Here is a 22,632-nt window from a genome sequence, read left to right as displayed (position 1 = left end):
AATACGTTGAGTAGTTTAAATACTGGGGCTGGTATAGGGCCAATATACCACGGCTAAGGACTGTTCTTAGGCACTACGCAATGCCGTGGTATATTGGTCATATACCACACAGCCTCGTACCTTATTGCTATTATAAACTGGTTACCAATGTAATTAGAGCAGTACAAATAAATGTTTTGTCATACCCGTGGCATATGGTCTGATATACCACGGCTGTCAGCCAATCAGCATTCAGGGCTCGAACCATCCAGGTTATAATAGAATTGATTCTGCTTTTGACTGTTGCTATCTTGAAATGTCATTGAATATTAGACAGAGTGTGAGCTAGGTGAAGTATTCACTCATCTGATACTGATCCTTTACCATTTGATTGCGTCCATGCAAAGCATAATGTATCGTTATTTCCTTGAATTACCTCAAGCGGGGCTCCCTTGTCAAAAAGACCCTGGTCTCAATGGTGACTCCCTGCTTAAAGAAAGGTTAAATATAATATTTTTTTTAAATAAGCGTGTATGTGTTTCAAGAACCAGCTCTTTCTTCTATTTGCTGTAATTGACTAATACAGCTTATCATTTCAAATCAAACGAAATACACATATTTAGCAGATGTTATTGTGGGTGTAGCGAAATGCTTGTGTGCATCAGTCAGGTGTGCATCAGTCAAGGTTTAAGCTGAATGACTTGCATTCATGAAGCACTTCTCACATGCCCAGGAAGTGTTTTTATTAACAGTATTAACACCATGATGGTTACGCGTAGCGTTGTGCCATGGCTCGGAGTTAATCTCAGTCATGGTTAATCTCAGTCATGGCTATTCACTGGGAAGACAGATCACGTAAGAGTTTATCTATGTTTGTCTCATTTTGCTCGTGGGTAACTTTGTAGTTTTTTTTAGTGCGAGATAGCAGGGGTTTGTCATGGGGTTCATTTATGAATATGAGTAACGTTCCTTCACACATGATGGCCAAGAATAAAATCTTCATTCAGTTTATTTATAATAGTCTAATTCATAAAAACTGGTTTATTTTTTGATAGTGTTAACAACTGATGTGTAATATTTTTTTTGACTTCAGAGGAACCAGTGCCTATGGTCAGTCCCACAGCAGGACCACAGTAAACAGCCCATTATCAGTTTGAAAACTTCATCCTGGCACGTTTTGGAAAAAAGGGCAAGTGTCACAGTAGCTGATGTTTTCTCAATACATTGCAATCAATGGGAAAAGATGAGTGTCACAGGGTTGATGTGACTGAGCAAGAAGTGAGAGAGAGAGAGAATGGGAGAGAGAGAAGGGGAGAGTGAGGGAGGGGATGAGAAGGGAAGAGAGAAGGGACAAGAGAGAGGGAGAGGGTAAAGGAGGGAGAGATAGAGGAGAGAGATGAGAGGAGGTCAAGGGAGGGAAAGAAGGAGCGAGAGAGAATGGAGGGAGGAGGAGGGAGAGAAGGTGTAGAGTGATAGCGGGATGGAGAGGGTGAAAGAACGGGGAGAGAAGAGAATGAGGAGGGAGGGGTAAAGAGGAGGTTAGTGTGAGAAGAGACAGACATGAGATAAACGACAAAAACGTCAGCCCTGTGACACTCATTGTTTCCCATTGACTGCAATGTATCAAGAAAAACGTCAGATAATGTGATATTTGACCTTTTTTGCGAGAAACTTACCAGGATGATGTTTTCCTATGATATTATGTTGGGTGAGCAGAGCAGACTGTACCAGACCTCCTGGAGATGTCCCCCTGGTGAGTGGCAATCATCCGTCAGCACTCCAAAAGACCATTTCCCCTGCAGCCCTCCCTGGACTCTCCCAACTCACACTAGTGTTCGTGCATCACTGACCTACAAACCACAACCACTAGTTAGTTCCCTTCTCTATTCCTGTTTGCTGTGCGTGTGTGTCTGTTTGGTGCGTGTGTGTCTGTTTGGTGTGTGAGTCTGTTTGGCGTGTGTGTCTGTTTGGTGTGTGTCTGTTTGGTGTGTGTGTGTCTGTTTGGTGTGTGTGTCTGTTTGGTGTGTGTGTGTGTGTGTGTGTGTGTGTGTGTGTGTCTGTCTGTTCGGTGTGTGGTAATAAAGTGTGGATTGTATTTGTAATTTATTTGTCTAACCTTTATTTAACTAGGCAAGTAAATTAAGAACAAATTCTTATTTACAATGACGGCCTACCCCGGCCAAACCCAAATCCGGACGACGCTGGTCATTTACGTTCTCTAACCGGGACGCCGGGACAGTTGCATCCATATGTAAAGAACCACCTCTATCAAAGTCCACGTCTTTTTCAGACACTGCTTCTTGTTCCAGGGGCCGTATGTGTGACACTGTGTCTTGTTCCAGGGGCCGTATGTGTGACACTGCGTCTTGTTCCAGGGGCCGTATGTGTGACACTGTGTCTTGTTCCAGGGGCCGTATGTGTGACACTGTGTCTTGTTCCAGGGGCCGTATGTGTGACACTGCGTCTTGTTCCAGGGGCCGTATGTGTGATACTGTGTCTTGTTCCAGGGGCTGTATGTGTGACACTGTGTCTTGTTCCAGTGGCCGTATGTGTGACACTGTGTCTTGTTCCAGGGGCCGTATGTGTGACACTGTGTCTTGTTCCAGGGGCCGTATGTGTGACACTGTGTCTTGTTCCAGGGGCCGTATGTGTGATACTGTGTCTTGTTCCAGGGGCCGTATGTGTGACACTGCGTCTTGTTCCAGGGGCCGTATGTGTGATACTGTGTCTTGTTCCAGGGGCTGTATGTGTGATACTGTGTCTTGTTCCAGGGGCCGTATGTGTGATACTGTGTCTTGTTCCAGGGGCTGTATGTGTGACACTGTGTCTTGTTCCAGTGGCCGTATGTGTGACACTGTGTCTTGTTCCAGGGGCCGTATGTGTGACACTGTGTCTTGTTCCAGGGGCCGTATGTGTGACACTGCGTCTTGTTCCAGGGGCCGTATGTGTGACACTGCGTCTTGTTCCAGGGGCTGTATGTGTGACACTGTGTCTTGTTCCAGTGGCCGTATGTGTGACACTGTGTCTTGTTCCAGGGGCCGTATGTGTGATACTGTGTCTTGTTCCAGGGGCCGTATGTGTGATACTGTGTCTTGTTCCAGGGGCCGTATGTGTGACACTGTGTCTTGTTCCAGGGGCCGTATGTGTGACACTGTGTCTTGTTCCAGGGGCTGTATGTGTGACACTGTGTCTTGTTCCAGGGGCCGTATGTGTGACACTGTGTCTTGTTCCAGGGGCCGTATGTGTGACACTGTGTCTTGTTCCAGGGGCCGTATGTGTGACACTGTGTCTTGTTCCAGGGGCTGTATGTGTGACACTGTGTCTTGTTCCAGGGGCCGTATGTGTGACACTGTGTCTTGTTCCAGGGGCCGTATGTGTGACACTGTGTCTTGTTCCAGGGGCCGTATGTGTGATACTGTGTCTTGTTCCAGGGGCCGTATGTGTGACACTGTGTCTTGTTCCAGGGGCCGTATGTGTGACACTGTGTCTTGTTCCAGGGGCTGTATGTGTGATACTGTGTCTTGTTCCAGGGGCTGTATGTGTGACACTGTGTCTTGTTCCAGGGGCCGTATGTGTGACACTGTGTCTTGTTCCAGGGGCCGTATGTGTGACACTGTGTCTTGTTCCAGGGGCCGTATGTGTGATACTGTGTCTTGTTCCAGGGGCCGTATGTGTGACACTGTGTCTTGTTCCAGGGGCCGTATGTGTGACACTGTGTCTTGTTCCAGGGGCTGTATGTGTGATACTGTGTCTTGTTCCAGGGGCTGTATGTGTGATACTGTGTCTTGTTCCAGGGGCTGTATGTGTGATACTGTGTCTTGTTCCAGGGGCTGTATGTGTGATACTGTGTCTTGTTCCAGGGGCTGTATGTGTGATACTGTGTCTTGTTCCAGGGGCTGTATGTGTGACACTGTGTCTTGTTCCAGGGGCCGTATGTGTGACACTGTGTCTTGTTCCAGGGGCCGTATGTGTGACACTGTGTCTTGTTCCAGGGGCCGTATGTGTGACACTGTGTCTTGTTCCAGGGGCCGTATGTGTGACACTGTGTCTTGTTCCAGGGGCCGTATGTGTGACACTGTGTCTTGTTCCAGGGGCTGTATGTGTGATACTGTGTCTTGTTCCAGGGGCCGTATGTGTGACACTGTGTCTTGTTCCAGGGGCCGTATGTGTGACACTGTGTCTTGTTCCAGGGGCCGTATGTGTGATACTGTGTCTTGTTCCAGGGGCTGTATGTGTGACACTGTGTCTTGTTCCAGGGGCCGTATGTGTGACACTGTGTCTTGTTCCAGGGGCCGTATGTGTGACACTGTGTCTTGTTCCAGGGGCCGTATGTGTGATACTGTGTCTTGTTCCAGGGGCCGTATGTGTGACACTGTGTCTTGTTCCAGGGGCCGTATGTGTGACACTGTGTCTTGTTCCAGGGGCTGTATGTGTGATACTGTGTCTTGTTCCAGGGGCTGTATGTGTGATACTGTGTCTTGTTCCAGGGGCTGTATGTGTGATACTGTGTCTTGTTCCAGGGGCTGTATGTGTGATACTGTGTCTTGTTCCAGGGGCTGTATGTGTGATACTGTGTCTTGTTCCAGGGGCTGTATGTGTGACACTGTGTCTTGTTCCAGGGGCCGTATGTGTGACACTGTGTCTTGTTCCAGGGGCCGTATGTGTGACACTGTGTCTTGTTCCAGGGGCCGTATGTGTGATACTGTGTCTTGTTCCAGGGGCTGTATGTGTGACACTGTGTCTTGTTCCAGGGGCCGTATGTGTGACACTGTGTCTTGTTCCAGGGGCCGTATGTGTGATACTGTGTCTTGTTCCAGGGGCCGTATGTGTGACACTGTGTCTTGTTCCAGGGGCCGTATGTGTGACACTGTGTCTTGTTCCAGGGGCCGTATGTGTGACACTGTGTCTTGTTCCAGGGGCCGTATGTGTGATACTGTGTCTTGTTCCAGGGGCTGTATGTGTGACACTGTGTCTTGTTCCAGGGGCCGTATGTGTGACACTGTGTCTTGTTCCAGGGGCCGTATGTGTGATACTGTGTCTTGTTCCAGGGGCCGTATGTGTGACACTGTGTCTTGTTCCAGGGGCCGTATGTGTGATACTGTGTCTTGTTCCAGGGGCCGTATGTGTGATACTGTGTCTTGTTCCAGGGGCCGTATGTGTGATACTGTGTCTTGTTCCAGGGGCCGTATGTGTGATACTGTGTCTTGTTCCAGGGGCCGTATGTGTGACACTGTGTCTTGTTCCAGGGGCCGTATGTGTGACACTGTGTCTTGTTCCAGGGGCCGTATGTGTGATACTGTGTCTTGTTCCAGGGGCCGTATGTGTGACACTGTGTCTTGTTCCAGGGGCCGTATGTGTGACACTGTGTCTTGTTCCAGGGGCCGTATGTGTGATACTGTGTCTTGTTCCAGGGGCCGTATGTGTGACACTGTGTCTTGTTCCAGGGGCCGTATGTGTGATACTGTGTCTTGTTCCAGGGGCCGTATGTGTGACACTGTGTCTTGTTCCAGGGGCCGTATGTGTGACACTGTGTCTTGTTCCAGGGGCCGTATGTGTGACACTGTGTCTTGTTCCAGGGGCCGTATGTGTGATACTGTGTCTTGTTCCAGGGGCCGTATGTGTGACACTGTGTCTTGTTCCAGGGGCCGTATGTGTGACACTGTGTCTTGTTCCAGGGGCCGTATGTGTGACACTGTGTCTTGTTCCAGGGGCCGTATGTGTGACACTGTGTCTTGTTCCAGTGGCCGTATGTGTGACACTGTGTCTTGTTCCAGGGGCCGTATGTGTGACACTGTGTCTTGTTCCAGGGGCCGTATGTGTGACACTGTGTCTTGTTCCAGGGGCTGTATGTGTGACACTGTGTCTTGTTCCAGGGGCCGTATGTGTGACACTGTGTCTTGTTCCAGGGGCTGTATGTGTGACACTGTGTCTTGTTCCAGGGGCCGTATGTGTGATACTGCTTCTTGTTCCAGGGGCCGTATGTGTGACACTGTGTCTTGTTCCAGGGGCTGTATGTGTGACACTGTGTCTTGTTCCAGGGGCCGTATGTGTGACACTGTGTCTTGTTCCAGTGGCAGCCTTTGCAGATGTTTGTTCTCTTCTCCATCAAGACATCATCCACATCTACCATTGTCTCATGACTGCTGTATTGCTGTGTCTGCCCCCTACAGGAACTGCATGGTAAGGCTAGTCAGGAGGTGTGGGATTCTGTGATTTTGTGATTCTGACCCAGCAGGACCTGTTAACCAGCTCGGGGCCACAGCTTCACCGCAGAAACTATAAGCGGAAGAGATCTCAATTTCAAGGTTAGCAACCCTTCTCCGCTTTTCATTGTACTATATTTAGATCATTGTCATGTAGATAACCCCTCTTCAATGTATTGAATTGTTCTGAAACGGGGGCTTTTTGAGGGTGACCCATTTTGGCAAGGCATTAGAGATACACTGTTTGGAGCTCCCTCCAATGAGACACAGGTCTGCCACCCCCCCAAACCTGTTCTCTTCAGCACTGGAGAGGTGTGAGCACGGTTTCTTTTCAGCCTTTTTCCATTGTAGCCCCAGTGCAGCCTAACACTTTCCAATGGCTTAAACTGTGGTGTTACCCTAGGGGAATTGTGTTTCCAAAGCTAGGACTGTGTGTCAGTGTACTGTAACATGATGTCACCATGGAGATGTGGCCGTGCTGTTCTCTCTGGCCTAGCTGACCTGGCCCCTCCCGTGTCACCCAAACATTGTGGGCGTCCAGATGATCACCACAGGACCTGTGGCCATTGTGGCTGTCCCTGGAGAAATGACGTGAGTTTCCACTACAGTGTGAACGTGTGTGAGTGGTTGAACTTAACAAACCCTCGTTTGATTTTCCTTTCAATGCTGTCATGGAAAATGTGATTAGGGAACAGATGTGTTGGACTTGGACTTGAGATGGAATAGGTTGTGACTCGCAGGTCACGCGTTAAGGCGCACATGAAAGTACAATGAAAATCAATGTTGTTTTGAAGGGAACAGACAGGCCGTAGTGTTTGTTTAGCTGACGCGTTGAAGGACTTGTTGGTTGAATTCTGTTTACTTTACTCATGTTTTGCAGCACCATGTCAGGGGAGGCCGTCAAGCACGTGAGAATCAAATATCACACACACACACACACACACACACACATACATACACACCCACTCATTAAGGCAAATATTCTGTTTGCATTTTTTGGTATTACATTTGAATGTGTTATACAGATGACCTTTGTTTGTTGATAAGGAACTTGGAGGCTCAGCGAACGTTCAGTAATGCAGAGGTGGTCGTCGCTGGCCTGTGTAGCATTTACTCAATACATTACCACCTATGAGGAGTACCAGGTGCGAGAGAAGAAGTGAGATTTTGAGTGGTATCAGATCGCTGCTCCAGATCTGATCGCAAAATAGCTGACAATCACTTATTACAGTTATTTCTCGAAGATCCAGCATTGCAAAGGAGCATCCACTATCTCTGCATATATCCAGAAGTGTTGAGGCCATTGCAGAGGTGAGGACCACATACTGCACAGGAAACTGGGACAATGTTTGCACAGATGCATCTTGGGAGACAAGGTAGGGTACTTCCTGTTTATTCAACATCCTCATTTCATGTGCGCTGTATATCAGACACGATCCATTTTAGTAGGAAGTGATATCCTTTTAATGGCTGCTGTAAATGAATAAATAAATAGCTAGCAGCGCCTGGAACTATCTGCTTGGGTTTGATTACTTGGCTTATTTGGCGTCATTCACATCAGGCCTTATTTCTCAAGGACATCTTATTGATCTTATTGTCAGTTTTATAGCTGATTATCACCACACAGCTTCAAGGTCCAATGCAGCTGTTTCTATCTCAATATCAAATCATTTCTGGGTAACAATTAATGACAGACTTTACTGTGATTGTTTTCAATTAAAATGGTAAAAAAAAAGAAATAAAAATAGCTTCTAAGCAAAGAGCAATTTCTCAAGCAAGAATTTTGCTAGGACTGTCTGTGAGAGATCTAAGTGAGGGGGGGGGGGTGTCTTAATTAATTGCAAGCATAAGAAGTATTTTTGAGAAAAGCAGTGGCAGGTTGGGCCAGATGGTTGCTAAGGGGTGGTCTTTAGAGCTTGTTTTGCCCAATTAGGGTTAGATTTAGCCCTGTCCAATGAGGTCAGTTTTGGTCTACTGTTAACCTCCATGGTGTGGTCATGGTGAGTGTGTTCTAAAGATCAGAACTCTTCTGTGCCAACAGCCTGATGTCTCTCTGTGTGACAGTAACGAGGTCACAGACTCTTTGATCAGCTCAGTCAACATCAGCCTGACAACATCAGAGGTAGAGGCGGGGGGGTGTGTGTGAATGGAAGGTGACACTGAGCCCTCATGTCTTTAGTGTTCTTGTCTCTATTTCTTGTCTTTTCTTTCCTCTTCTCTCTCTTCTCTCGTCTCCTCTCACAATAGGTTTAACTGGGTAAAGAATGGAGCAGAGAGTAATGTTACCATTGAGTGGCACATCCTCCTGTCAGCCCAGACTTTCTCCTACCGGATCAGACAGTTTGGACACTACAAACAGAGGAAGGGGATCACAGATCCTGTGATTCCAGTGAATGGGGGTGTGTCAGAGCTCTTCGGAGTCTCCAAAAGAACCTATTACTAGTAACCGCTGGTCACTGAGTAAGACCAAATAGGGCACATTATAGTGTACACTTCTAGTGACCCACATTTGATGATGTATTTATGTTTTCTATTTCAATGCAGTTCAATGTATGTACAGAATTGAAGCACTAAATGAGACCAGTGCTTCTATACGCAATCGGCCTTTGGGTTGACGGGCGACAAGCCATTACGCTGAATGGAGGCTGTGCTCAACAGGATGACGGCGGAAATATGTTTTGAATGTAGGGCAGCTTCAGTGCCCTTCCATAGCTCATCTCCCATGGAAATGAAGATCATTTGTTTATGATCAGTTGATTCACGTTTTGTGTGTGTGTGTGTGTAATTATGTACAGTGCTTATTTTGAATAGAATGAAATGTTTTAAATATTGTGGCACACTTCTTAGTTTCATGTAGAAGGAATAAAGTGAAGAAAGCTAGTCTCAAAATGCAATTGGTTCATTTATCACAGGCAATTACAGATTAGGAAACATTAGAATTACCAAGGTGTATGACACGTTGTTTCACAAAAGGGTTCCCATTTCTCCTTACATTTCAGATGTGTATTTATTTCTCTCCTTTGTGATTTTTTTCTTAGATCAATTATTGAGGCACAAGGAATTAGAAATATCCAAAAACAATATAACTATACAAATATTGTCGGATTCCTGGTATAAAAAAATAAGTTGGAAGTGCTATACACACTTTAATACTGTCACTGCTTAGGCATTTATGCTTATCAGAGTGTCGTTTTGTACGCTGAGAAGGGTGTTAACACTTCCTATGTCCATGTTCGCAGGCCTGGGTTGGGTGTAAGGCAATAAGAGAAATAAGCTAAATAAAATGAAACAGATCTTTGTCAAGATGATTGTCCATAGCTAACACTCCAGACATATTACTCCAACGTAAAACAATACATTTTCAACAATAAATATACCGTGACTCAGACACTTTTCCGTAGACGACAAACCCTTAACATCTTAAAATAGGCATCTTAAAATAGGCAGTTCGGTTTCACAGCAGCTTGTGGATGGATTTCATTTTCCGCACACTATAACATCGGAAAAGAGAGGGAAACAAATTCTGTGTTTGCATTTGTAAATACTGAGACACAAATAGCACAAAAGAAACCCCTCACTATCAAAAGTGACTGAACCACGCCAGTGTTTTTAGTCTAACAATGTACAACCGTGCAACAACATCAAAAGGTACTTGCAGCACATTTAGGTAGAAAGTAAAAGCCATCCTTGAAACTAGAAATCCCTGACATTTAAAAACTATATTTCTATAGATGATGTATGAGGAAATCTAAATGAGACTTTTAGGGCTAATTTAATAAACTTAAATGGGGAAACTTCAACTTCTACACTATTGGGTCAAAGGAGACCACTAGTCCGTCACTATGAACCAGCAGCTGTGTCATAAAATAGACAATGAGTATAAAAAAAGTAATGGCTGTCAAAATAATGATAAAGTACATAAGAACCAATCAAAACTATCTCTGACAATTTGCTGACTCTACAACATGCAATTAGGGCCCTCCTCTACAACGAAATAGATCCACACAATCAAATGAAAACAAATAATGGATACTACATACACTGAACAAAAATATAAACGCAACATGCAATAATTTTACTGAGTTACAGTTCAAATAAGGAAATCAGTGGGTTAATTATGCCCGAATCTATGGATTTCACATGACTGGGAATATAGATATGCATCGGTTTGTCACAGATACTTAAAAAAAAAGTAGGGACGTGGATCAGAAAACCAGTCAGTCTCTGGTGTGACCGCCATTTGCCTCATGCAGTACGAAACATATCCTTCACATAGAGTTGATCAGGCTGTTGATTGTGGCCTGTGGAATGTTGTCCCACTCCTCTCCAATGGCTGTGCGAAGTTGCTGGATATTGGCGGGAACTCGAACACGCTGTTGTACATGTCGATCCAGAGCATCCCAAACATGCTCAATAGGTGACATGTCAGGTGAGTATGCAGGCTATGGAAGAACTGGGACATTTTCAGCCTCAGGAATTGTGTACAGATCCTTGTGACATGGGGCTGTGCATTATCATGCTGAAACATGAGGCGATGGCGGTGGATGAATGGCACGTCAATAGGTCTCAGGATCTCGTCACGTTAATCTCTGTGCATTCAAATCGATATCGATAAAATGCAATTATGTTCGTTGTCTGTAGCTTATCCCTGCCCATACCATAACCCCACCTCCACCATGGGGCACTCTGTTCACATCATTGACATCAGCTAACCGCTCGCCCACACCACGCCATACATGCTGTCCTCCATCTGCCCGGTACAGTTGAAACCGGGATTCATCCCTGAAGAGCACACTTCTCCAGAGTGCCAGTGGCCATCGAAGGTGAGCATTTACCCACTGAAGTCGGTTACAACGCCAAACTGCAGTCAGGTCAAGTCCCTGGTGAGGATGACGAGCACCCAGATGAGCATCCCTAAGACGGTTTCTGAGAATTTGTGCAGAAAGTCTTTGGTTGTGCAAACCCACAGTTTCATTAGCTGTCTGGTTGGCTGGTCTCAGAAGATCCCGTAGGTTAAGAAGCCAGATGTGGAGGTCCTGGGCTGGCGTCGTTACACATGGTCTTCGGTTGTGTGGCCGGTCATACTCTAAAATGACGTTGGAGGTGGCTTATAATAGAGAAGTGAACATTCAGTTCTCTGGCAACAGCTTGGGTGGACATTCATGCAGTCAGCATGCCAATTACACGCTCGCTCAAAACTTGAGACATCTGTGGCATTGTTTCGCATGACAAAACTGCACATTTTAGAGTGACCTTTTATTGCACCCAGCACAAGATGCATCTGTGTAATGATCATGCTGTTTAATCAGCTTCTTGATATGCCACACCTGTCAGGTGGATGGATTATTTTGGCAAAGGAGAAATGCTCACTAACAGGGATGTGAACACATGTTGTGCGTATGAAACATTTCTGGGATCTTTTACATGTTGAATTTATATTTTTGTTCAGTGTAGTTTTATATAGTCTGAACTACGAATGAATGCTGGTAAATGGGATGACGTTCCAGGATGGCCCTAGTACACTCCATAACCGTCTCCACGGGTTGCCACGGTGAAGGCGGGATAGCCTTCGTAGGTAGTGTATGCTGCCATGTCCTGGTGCAGGGAGACGGCCTGTTTGAGCTGGGAGGCAGCTACTGAGGCTGAGGTGTTCGCTATTGTGTAACCTGCAGATCAGGAGACAAGACATGGGTTTGATAGCTATTCAAATTACAAACTTTCACTTGCCAGCATATGTAATTCATGAATGGCCTTTGGTTTGGTTTGCATTTGTAGTGTATACCGTCATGTGGTTCTAAGCAATCTACTCTAGAGAGAGGGTGGTATGATGGTTAGTCTTACGGACATTCACAACATACCTGGGAATGCAGCAACGGCTGCAGCGGAGGCCTCAGCTCCTTCTGTCTGCAGACCCAGGGTATGCAGGGCGTGCTCCGCAGCATGAACCTTGGCCTCATCCACAGATGTACACAGCTTGGCTGGGGTGAACGGATGCCTGGAGGGAGGGAGGGAGGGAGGGAGAGAGAGAGAGAGAGAGAGAGAGAGAGAGAGAGAGAGAGAGACAGAGACAGAGACAGAGACAGAGACAGAGACAGAGAGAGAGAGAGAGAGAGAGAGAGAGAGAGAGAGAGAGAGAGAGAGAGAGAGACAGAGACAGAGACAGAGACAGAGACAGAGACAGAGACAGAGACAGAGACAGAGACAGAGACAGAGACAGAGACAGAGACAGAGAGAGAGAGAGAGAGAGAGAGAGAGAGAGAGAGAGAGAGAAGGTTAAAGGGTTATATTATCCAAGGGATCCTTGGATAGAGGAAGCCGGCAGGTTGACTAGCGGTTAAGAGCGTTGGGCCAGTAACCGAAAGTTGCTGGTTTGAATCCCCAAGCCAAGCAGGTGAAAATCTGCCGGGGTGCCCTAGAGCAAGGCACTTCAACCTAATTGCTTCTGTAAATCACTGTGGATTAAAGTGTCTGCTAAATGATTGCAATGCTAGAGGAGAAGGTTACTGTAACGATCGTTGTTGGAGGTATGGTCGGAGGTAGGTTAATCATTTTTTATTTACGATAACCGGAAAAAAAACGTGCAGCATTGTAGGGCTGAAAAGCAACAATATAAACTCAAGATCCCACAAACAACAGGTGGGAAAAGGCTGCCTAAATATGATCCCAAATCAGAGACAACAATAGACAGCTGCCTCTGATTGGGAACCATACCAGGCCAACATAGAAAAGAAAAAACTAGACTACCCACCCTAGTCACACCCTGACCAAACCAAAATAGAGAAATAAAAGTTTGTCTATGGTCAGGGCGTGACAGTTACAGGGTTATATTATCCTTTGATATAGGAAGCCACTACTGAAACACATTAGATATGGCTATTAGGTGGCTGTGTTTCTTACACATTAGGGTATTGGGTGGACAGAGCCGGAATGGTGACTTTGTAGAGGAACAGTTGGCTTTGATCAGGTCCGATGGCAGAGTGAAGCTGATAAACTGGCTGCCCCCAGTTATTCTTCTGACACACATCCTCCAAGATCTGGAAGAAGACATGAAACATCAATAGATGTGTTTTTCTGAAACATTTCAATTATTGTGTCAGCAGAATGCTGAATACCTTATTTATGGCTTATAAGTAATTAATTGCATGTGAGCAGAATGCTGAATACCTTATTTACGGCTAATAAGTATTCAAGTGCGTATGTGTTTGTTGTCCCGTCAGTTCTCATTGGGTGTGTGTGTGTGTGTGTGTGTGTGTGTGTGTACCTGTGGTGTGTGTGTACCTGTGGTGTGTGTGTACCTGTGGTGTGTGTTTGATACCGGGAGGCTTCACAGGGTTCATGGGCGTGAGTTCCATGCCTGGCAGCAGGTCAAAGAGCTTGTCCTCGGGGTGCTTGTCTGTCTTTAGCTGGTAGGTGGCACAGCCTCGGCCTAAACCTGCGTAGGCGAGGTATCCGCGACCCCCCATCCCGCGTATGCCCGCTGCCCCTACAGGTACATTCATGTAAATTTCTAGGAATGCAAGAAGGCATTATATCAAATCAAATCACCAGAAATCACCTGGGAGGCAATCAATACCTTGTAAAGACTGATCATAGGTCATCCAGGCCAGCACAGTACAGCGATTCCATTTTTGATATGTTAGATTTCCCCCAAAATCCAAATCGATTGAATGATCGTACTTGTCATACTAGATTGTAATATGCAGCCATGGAGAGCAAATTTTGAATGACAGTCAGGCATCCTAAATCTCTTACTGCTAAAAAGAAAGCAGTACAGCATTATTCATAGTGCTCAATGCATGAACATAGGTACGTTATCTCTATTAGGAGATCAAACATTAATGAAAGAACATACAGTATATCATTGCAAAATGTGGATTTGGCTCCAGACTGAATTAAGTACTTTATAGCTTTCTCTGATTCAAACAAACAAAACAATTTCAGTTGAATCCTGAAATTACTCTTTGGGGCTGGTTTGCATTGGATTTGGATATCTCAAGTGATTATAGCAGATACCATTGGCCTTATCAGCTACTCAAAGACACAGATTGGTAGATAAATGCCATATATATATATATATATGTGTGTCTGTCTCACTGATTAGCTGTGGAGAGGAATCAGAGAGAGGGTACCCACCTCTGACTGAGGGCGTGCGCACCAGGCCACGGCCCCCCACAAGCCCCTTGGCAATGGGGAAGCGGAACTGATTAGGAATAGCAGCATACATCTGGGGGGCGTAGAACACGGGGGCACCCAGGTAGGCTGCTGAGGGGTCATACACCTGGCCCAGTGTGTAGGTGTACTCCCCCTGGAGCACGGCCCCACCGCGGCCACCTGTACCCCGGGTGTAGCGCACGTAGTTGTCCTTATCCACCGGCTTTGCCAGGGTCACCTCCACGGGAGAGCCATCCACCAGCTAGGGGAGAAGTTGACATTTGGATCTATTCCGTGTAGAGGCAGGTTGTGGCTGGATAATGAATTGTTGTATGACATTGCTTGGTTCTGATGGCTTATCGTTCAGCTGGAGCCTGGTAGGGATGAGACTTTGATTCCCACATGAACTGAATATGTTGAATATGTGCTAACTGTGAGTCACTTAGATAAAAGCATGTGTCACCATGACATTACATGTCCTGGGATAGGCCGGTAAAGGAGAGACCAGTGAGGGAGAGAGGCCAGTGAGAGAGAGAGAGACCAGTGAGGGAGAGAGGCCAGTGAGAGAGAGAGAGGCCAGTGAGAGAGAGAGGCCAGTGAGAGAGAGAGAGACCAGAGAGGGAGAGAGACCAGTGAGAGAGAGAGGCCAGAGAGGGAGAGAGACCAGTGAGAGAGAGAGGCCAGTGAGGGAGAGAGGCCGGTGAGAGAGTTTATACCTTTCCATTCAGTGCGTCCATGGCGCTTATCGCGTCCTCTCTCTGGGTGAAATGGACAAAGGCATAGTCTCTGATCTTCTTCACTCTCTCTACAGCACCTGTAGATCATCAGCATACATCTGCTTACTAACCCCATCATAACACAGTCACATACGGAAATTCGTTGTTGACCCCAAACGGGACCCACTATCCGACTGAGCTGTAATTGAACCTGCCTGGTTTGATACTGTTGAACTCCTTCTCGATGGTCTCTTCTGTAGTGGCCAGCATTAAGTTCCTCACGTAGAGAATCTTCACCGTTGCCATGGTGTCCTCGTCCACTTCCACTTCAGGCTCCGCCCAGTCCACGGCGATGGCGTGCCCCCACAGCAGGATCCTCCCTGGGGAAGGAGATCAGGAAGTTCAACACTTCAGCCAATTAGCCCACCCAAAGTAATAAGGTACACGCTTCTTTTCAAAGCCTCAAAGTCATCATGGTTCAGTATGATTTACTGTGTCCTTCCATAGGGTTATGCTACAACGGTGTTGTTTCTTGACTGACTGGGATTCTCAGTACTATGACTGTTAATAGTATATAATATGGGTTTAGCACCTGGCAGTAGTTTCCTCCTGGCCATGGCTGCAGCGCGGTGACTGTCGTACTCCACAAAGGCGAAGCCCCTGTTCTTGGTCTTGTCCGCAGCACTGGGGTAAACAATCACCTCCAACACCCCATCTGTTACTTTCTTCATCTCCATCAGGATCTCCTCTCTCTTCTTGGATTTGGGGATGCCCCCCACAAACAGACGACAGTTGTCCACACTGGCACACACTCCCAGGAGCCTTCCGTTCCTGGAGAATAAACAGATTGGATTGAATGGAAAGATTTATTTATTTTTTGTCAACAATGCACACAATGAAACCCAATATTGTTACTGTCGGGTGAGTGTTGGTAGTCCAGCATTCAGTTTTCCATGACTCATGCGTATGTTTGTGCTGGCTAACCATTAGGCTACACAGGGCTTTTCCCCCATTTCATTCCATTGTGTCATGTGATTGCTTACCTGATTTCATAGTTATTGAGCTGTTTCATGGCAGTCTTGGCTTCATTTTTGTTGTAAAAGGTAACGAAGGCATATCCTCTATTATTGCCGTTGAAGTCCATCATCATCCGAACCTCAAAGATTTTCCCAAACTGTGAATTGAAAGGGGATGCGTTTGAAAACCAAGGACACACAATAGGTTACACTTTGGGAACTGATTTAACTGGCAAACCTATCTTACTTTCTCACAGTGGGGGACCAGCTCATCCTCAAAGAGGTCTCTTGGCAGCTTCCCCACAAAAATCTCACTGCCCCTCTCTGGGGGAGGGCCTTCCCAGCCTGGAGGGGGCCCGCCGTACCTCCTCTGACCATTCTCCTGTAGACACAACGGACTGATGGTGAGTAACCAGGGGTTTGTAAGGAGATCCACCTGAAATGTCCTTTGTAACGCAGGTTTCATTCCGAATGAGAGATTTGAGCATTCATATAGAAATCTCCCAGATATCCTTGTTATCTTTGATGACCTTGTAGTTATGCACAAATTGCCCAGACAATCCCCATAACAATGCAATACGAGCTGTAGAATCTCCAACCAAATGAATTTGACATGGACCAGACTTCAGCAGTAAGACAGAGGGATCCAGTCACTTGTGTCTTTCACCAGAGGGTGGCGCCCCATTATCAATAATTGTAACGAAGGCCAAGGGAAAGAGCTCACTGGCACGTGAATAGCTTTGAAACTGATGGAGAGACCTCGAATTTTATCAGAGCACTTCACATTACACATAAACTCCATAAGGAAGGATGACTTGTGTGGAGGCCTTATGATAACACTCATAGATTTGGTCATAGATTAGACGAAAGCCCTACCTGCTTTGGATATGGCTCCTACCTGCAGTAATTGGTATCCTGTACGCTGAATGAGCGCACGCAGCGCGGCCTCTTTCTGCATGCCCGTCAGTCCATCCCCAGATTTTTGATTAGATTCCATTGTGAGCGATTGTCAGCAGTAAATCAGCGAAATTAGGGGTGCTCACTGAAATTAAATCACAGTTCAGAACACATCAGAGAGAACATCCTAAACAACCCTTAACTAGAGCTCAATGTGTCATCAAATCACACTGTAGCCTTCTTTTGCTACTATTTTACCTTTTTAGGCTTAAACTCCTAAACTGTTTCAGAACTTCAGTACTCTATCACGCATGAATCTACATACAGTAAATCAAATGCGCTATGTATTGTAAGTTCCTTTTGAGACTCATTTGGTCTCAAAAACCTTTACAGAATGATCAGGTATGATTCTGGCTGAATGGCGCCCCCAGCTGGTACTCAGCTGTCATGCACCATCTTATGATGACGTAGAGAGAAGCGTATTTCATTCAGTTCCAGGTCAAAGACAGCTCTGTAATTATTAACGCAACTCAGCCCAAACAGCAGACAACCACTGAGGCCCCTTTCTCTCAATCTATTCCACCCACCACCACCATACACATCTTCCCCACACTCTCCCACTCATGTTCTGTGACATACAGGAAGTCCTTAAGCAACAGCTTTGAATAAGGGCCCCTTAATCAATCCTTTGATTCTCAATGGCCAATCACAAGACACAGCAAGACGCCCAACGCTCGCGAACTATAGTCCACTTCAAGATAATCTCTTTAGTTGGTGAGAGGTTGATTAAATCAGTAGGAAGATACAGTAAACAGGTCACTCTGAGTGTTGCAAGAATTTCCATCCTGATTGAGAGGCCTCTCTTTGTTTCTTCCCACACATATGGATCAAAGAGAAAGAGAGAGGTCCTGCTGGTGATGACAAGGCTCCACTCCTCCAGTTCAGAGGGATGGGGAACGAGGGAGAGAGAGGGGGTCACAGGGTACGTGACGGCCACACAAACCATCTTCAAATGGTCTCAAGTGCCAATCATGACAGAAATTATGTCATACACACACCTTCTTCCCCCAAATATAGTCAAACCAATTTCTCCTTCAAGACATAGAATTCTCCCAACACACACAAGATGGCTTTGTTTTCACTGTTCACTCCTCACCACTCTCATCGACGGCTCCATGGAAGACTTTGTTGAAAATGTCAAGACGCCAGGCAACATAAAAAAAATACTGGAGTTGACCTGCTCTCAGGTCGAGCACCATCATTTACCACAGTCAAGCCAGAGGGGGCATGGTTTCTCACTCTCATTTAAGATTTCAGATTGATTTCACAATATCATCAGTAACAATACTGGGACCCAGGTCGCATATTTTAATCTGTGAATTCAATATTAGCTGCCATTATGATACTCTCCAGGCCTGTGTCTAGAGAGATTAGTTATTTCGGCATCATTCACTTGCAGAACATTGGCGTTGGCAGCCAACCATGGCAACAGCACTATTCCCTGACCAAGAAAAACACAAAATGAATCTCTACAGTCAAAGACGAGGTATTGGGCTCCGTTGCCACTTTGAGCCTAGGCTAACACCTGGGGAGGGAAACGGTCTTTAGGTTCTATTTCTGTTCTGGGTGGATTGGAGAGAAGATGTCATTATGAGGCTCTAGGCCTTGAGTGGATGTACTACTACTACAGGACTCCATTACTCAATTCAATTCAATTCAACTCAACTCAATTCATTTCAATTCAAGGGGCTTTATTGGCATGGGAAACATATGTTAACATTGCCAAGCAAGTGAAGTAGATAACATACAAAAGTGAAATAAATAATACCCTCTCAATTCAATTTAAGGTCTTTATTGGCTTTGGAAACATGTTTACATTGTCAAAGCAATGTTCTCTCTCTCTCTCTCTCTCTCTCTCTCTGTGTGTGTGTGTCTGGGGCTCTCTTCACGATAGCCTGGTTACCGTTTGCGTAAACAAGATAACTAGATGGAGTCTTGTCTGGCAGTGATCAGTAGCTGCTTTTTGGAGTTTTGTTGACTGAAGCTAAATACACACATGGCTGAAATGCCACTGTGTTGGCCGTGTTTGCTGCTGGAAAAACAGGTCCAAAAAGATTTAGAATGGAAATCATATCAAATAGTTTGGACTTTCATTTCATATTTTGTAGTCTCTTCAGTTTACTTGCTTTTATTACTACACTCTTAGAAAAAGGGTTCCGAAAGGGTTCTTTGGCCGTCCCCATAGGAGAACCCTATTTGGTTCCAGGTAGAACCCTTTTGGGTTCCATGTAGAACCCTCTGTGGAAAGGGTTCTACATGGAACCCAAAAGGTTTCCACCTAAAACCAAAAAGGGTTCTTCAAAAGATTGTCCTATGGGGACAGCCAAAGAACCCTTTTAGGTTCTAGATACCACCCCTTTCCCCCTAAGAGTGTACTTTTACCACAGGACTTCAAAGTTCAAAGGGAGCTATGTTTATTGGCATCTGACATACATACCAAAAATAACTACTGTTAATCAGTTTGACTTACATGAAATTGTAAGCACACTACTGTGAATACTACATGTTGACTATAATAGAATCGACAATTGGCACATACAAATGCTACAAAATGATAAACTAGTGAACAATATGACTATGTCAAACAAGGCTCTTCCCCGTCAGACATCACACATGTGACGCCTGCAACATCAACACAATTAACAGAAAATGACAACCAACCATCTATATGAAACCATCTAATCATGTCCCCCTCCCTCTAGGTTCTTACCTTGACTGTGTCCTCAGTACCTTACAAGTCACCCAACACAACACTTGACCACAGTTGATCAGTTAGATCAGTCACACGAAAAACATCCCCAGTGAGTTCAATGAGACTCAGCATGCTTGAAGAGAGCAGATCTCCAAAGGGGAGATTTCTTACAAGACTCCAAAGCAGCAGAGACATAACAAGGAAGAGTTAGTGAGCTAAGCTTACCTGAGCAATTTCAGAGATCACCACCCGGAAGACTCAGTCCTTCATTCTAGTGATTTTGAAACGTGTCACTGGGGTGATTCGGTAATTACATCATATCAAACTCCAAAGGTTCACTGTCCTGGAGCTGCTTTATGAGCCTGCTGGGTTAAACTTTAACCAGCCCTATCTCTCTCTGCCTCTCTGCCTGCAGAGAGAGGAACCTTTTGACCAGGGATAACAAGATCATGGTGCTCTCAGCCAGACACTGCTCTGTTAACCAAACAAAGCAATTTACTGTACACTCTCAAGACTTCTACTTTTGAACAATAGTGCATCACCTTAAACTTTTTACTCAAGAATGTGTTTTTCTATGTAAGAAGTAGGGCCACAATAACATGGGTGTACAGTAAATGAAATGACCGGGTAGTACTCTGATGACAACAGCTATTTATTCAGTTATTACAAACTGGGTGGTTTGAGCCCTGAATGCTGATTGGTTGACAGCCGTGGTATATTGGCCATATACCACACACCCTCGAGTTTTATTGCTTGTGTCATCCAAAATAATAAGACCAAAGGCATAGTGACCCAGTATCCTCCATTTCTCAGTGATATACCTGAAGGTAAACAAGCCAAAGTGTTTGCTGTTTCGTTTGAGCAGGATAGATTTATTGTCACATACACGGGACAGATGCAGTGAAATGTGCTGTTTTTACAGTAGTAAGAGAGAAAATGAGCTCAAGGGCACATTGACAGATTTGTTACGTTGTTGGTTCAGGTATTCTAACCAGCAACCTTTCGGTAATTGGCCTAGCGTGCTAACCACTAGGCTACCTGCCACCCTATAATACACTTAGAATACACAGGCAGCCACAGTCTCCCTGCTTAGTACACTTTCAGCCTCTCAGGGCTTTCACCAGCTGTTCACATCAACACCACCAATCAGAACTAACCTCCTAGCTGGGGTGAATATTTTTTTACATTTTTTAAAATTTAACATGGCATGTCAGTTAAGAACACATTCTTATTTACAATGATGGCCTACCTCAGCCAACTGGGTCAATTGTGCACCACCCTATGGGACTCCCAATCACTGCTGGATGTGATGCAGCCTGGATTTGAACCAGGAACTGCAATGATGCCTCTTACGCTGAGGTGCAATGCCTTAGACTGCTGCGCCACTCGGGAGCCCCAATAAGAGGTGTCATGTCACGTACACCTGGTTTTGGTAAACAATATGTCATTATAAGAGACATAACAACATTAGTGAGAAACCATATTTATCTTAAACAAAATGACGTTTTATGAAACATTGGCAGTGCCTTTAATCTAGGTTTTCTGCATAATTGCTTTTGCCAATTTCTTTCCATTGGCAGATGTTTAATTTCCACACAAGTAATTGTTTTGTGTTTCGCAAGGCTGTGGCTCATGCCATTACTGATGCGGGAAAAATAAATAGTTAACGGCAGTGTTATCCTGTCAACGAGGGAAACACTGGGTGTCACATTGTTTGTCCAGACATCCAGCAGCCTGTCTGACAAGTCTTATTGACTCTCTAGCGCCCCTGTGTGGTTGAACAGATAATCCCGTAAACAGTGAGTGGTGGTACCTTTACCGGTAGCTCACTTGAACCAAAAAGTGGGAAAGCTGGCCTGAACGTTTCCTTAGCATTACATAATTAATAATAACATCTGTATCACGTAATAATGAGGCAGCCTTGTGAGAAATTCTGCTCCTTCTGTACATCCCAGATCCCATCTGTCCTTTTGTGTGTCTGAGGTTTTCCACTTCTGCCATTATTATTCTCGGTTACCTCCCCTGGTGCCATGCTCATTCAAACAGAAAACCACCACAAGGGCATCCCTGACCTGGCATTGTTAATTAACTTTGTGTAGTTAGACGTCTAACATCCATGAAAGCTGTGTACATCTTAGCATATCATACACCCAGGAAAACTTCAACATTGTGAGATACTGCGAATTCCGCACACAGTAATTGTGAATGGATTAAAAGACAAGGCCGTGTATTCCATTTCTGCCTTGTGTGTTTCAATCATCTTCTGTTTGATGTGTCAGATATAACAACATGTAGCCATCCATCACAGAACGGAGAGCTGATATCAAAGAAAGTGGCTTTGGAGGAAGTCAACAGGATGTTATATGGCACCTTTCTGTTTATTAAGGTGCTGTGTGACAGATGGTTGGTCCCCTCCTGGCATGTCACAGTACAGAACACTGCATGTCCCAGTCAAGCAAATCTACTGGGCATATCGGCTCTGACACACACAGGAAATGAAAAAGAAACCAATCCCATCATTCCCGAAATGTCCCTACTTTGGAAAATGTTTTCCTGCATATGAACAAAACAGATACAACACAGAGGTGGCCTGCAGTTTGGCTCTGACGATGATAGCCAGTCGCTTATCTGACGGACACCTAATCTCTACTGTCATCTGATTTAGGTTGCGAGGCACACAGGTCACACTGGGACAAACAAAGTTGTGGTGCATTTAATGAGGTGTGTCCAGCATATGATCACCCCATAGCTTTTTCACGATCATTCGTCACTTACCTCGCAACATAAAGCAATGCCGTGTTGTTCCACGAAAGCCTTAACATATCCGCATTGAATACGCCACACTTTGTGGACAGTTAAATGCATTTGGACGTTTTGCTAATAAACGCAAAATGTGTCAATGTGTTTTGTCCCATCTG

General features: G+C 45.4%; 1 protein-coding gene and 1 long non-coding RNA gene across 5 annotated transcripts; one reads left to right on the top strand and one right to left on the bottom strand.

Annotated features, from left to right (window-relative positions):
* The first annotated feature begins 7,235 nt into the window (after nt 1-7,235).
* LOC149976553 (uncharacterized) lies at nt 7,236-9,071 on the top strand. The gene is made up of 2 exons (XR_016487133.1): nt 7,236-7,558; nt 8,430-9,071. It is a non-coding gene; the product is annotated as an uncharacterized LOC149976553 (long non-coding RNA).
* LOC110491370 (APOBEC1 complementation factor) lies at nt 9,066-20,056 on the bottom strand. 4 transcript variants are annotated; one of them, XM_036946208.2, is made up of 12 exons: nt 19,940-20,056; nt 16,964-17,107; nt 16,313-16,447; nt 16,093-16,223; nt 15,642-15,880; nt 15,265-15,429; nt 15,050-15,147; nt 14,316-14,595; nt 13,478-13,689; nt 13,080-13,216; nt 12,041-12,177; nt 9,066-11,848 (listed from the first exon to the last, which is right to left on the bottom strand). In XM_036946208.2, exons 2-12 carry the CDS (start codon nt 17,060-17,062, stop codon nt 11,697-11,699), a joined length of 1,785 nt encoding a protein of 594 aa, XP_036802103.2. In that variant the 5' UTR covers nt 17,063-17,107; nt 19,940-20,056; the 3' UTR covers nt 9,066-11,696. The 4 variants fall into 4 exon arrangements, with proteins under 4 accessions (XP_036802103.2, XP_036802105.2, XP_036802104.2 ...); XM_036946210.2 differs by having other exon boundaries at nt 13,478-13,665; XM_036946209.2 differs by having other exon boundaries at nt 19,733-19,945.
* Nucleotides 20,057-22,632: the final 2,576 nt, after the last annotated feature.

This window comes from Oncorhynchus mykiss, chromosome 16 (assembly GCF_057628025.1).
Source record: "Oncorhynchus mykiss isolate SJ-2025 chromosome 16, ASM5762802v1, whole genome shotgun sequence".
NCBI lineage: Eukaryota > Metazoa > Chordata > Actinopteri > Salmoniformes > Salmonidae > Oncorhynchus > Oncorhynchus mykiss.
This window is presented reverse-complemented; position numbering and strand designations above follow the sequence as displayed.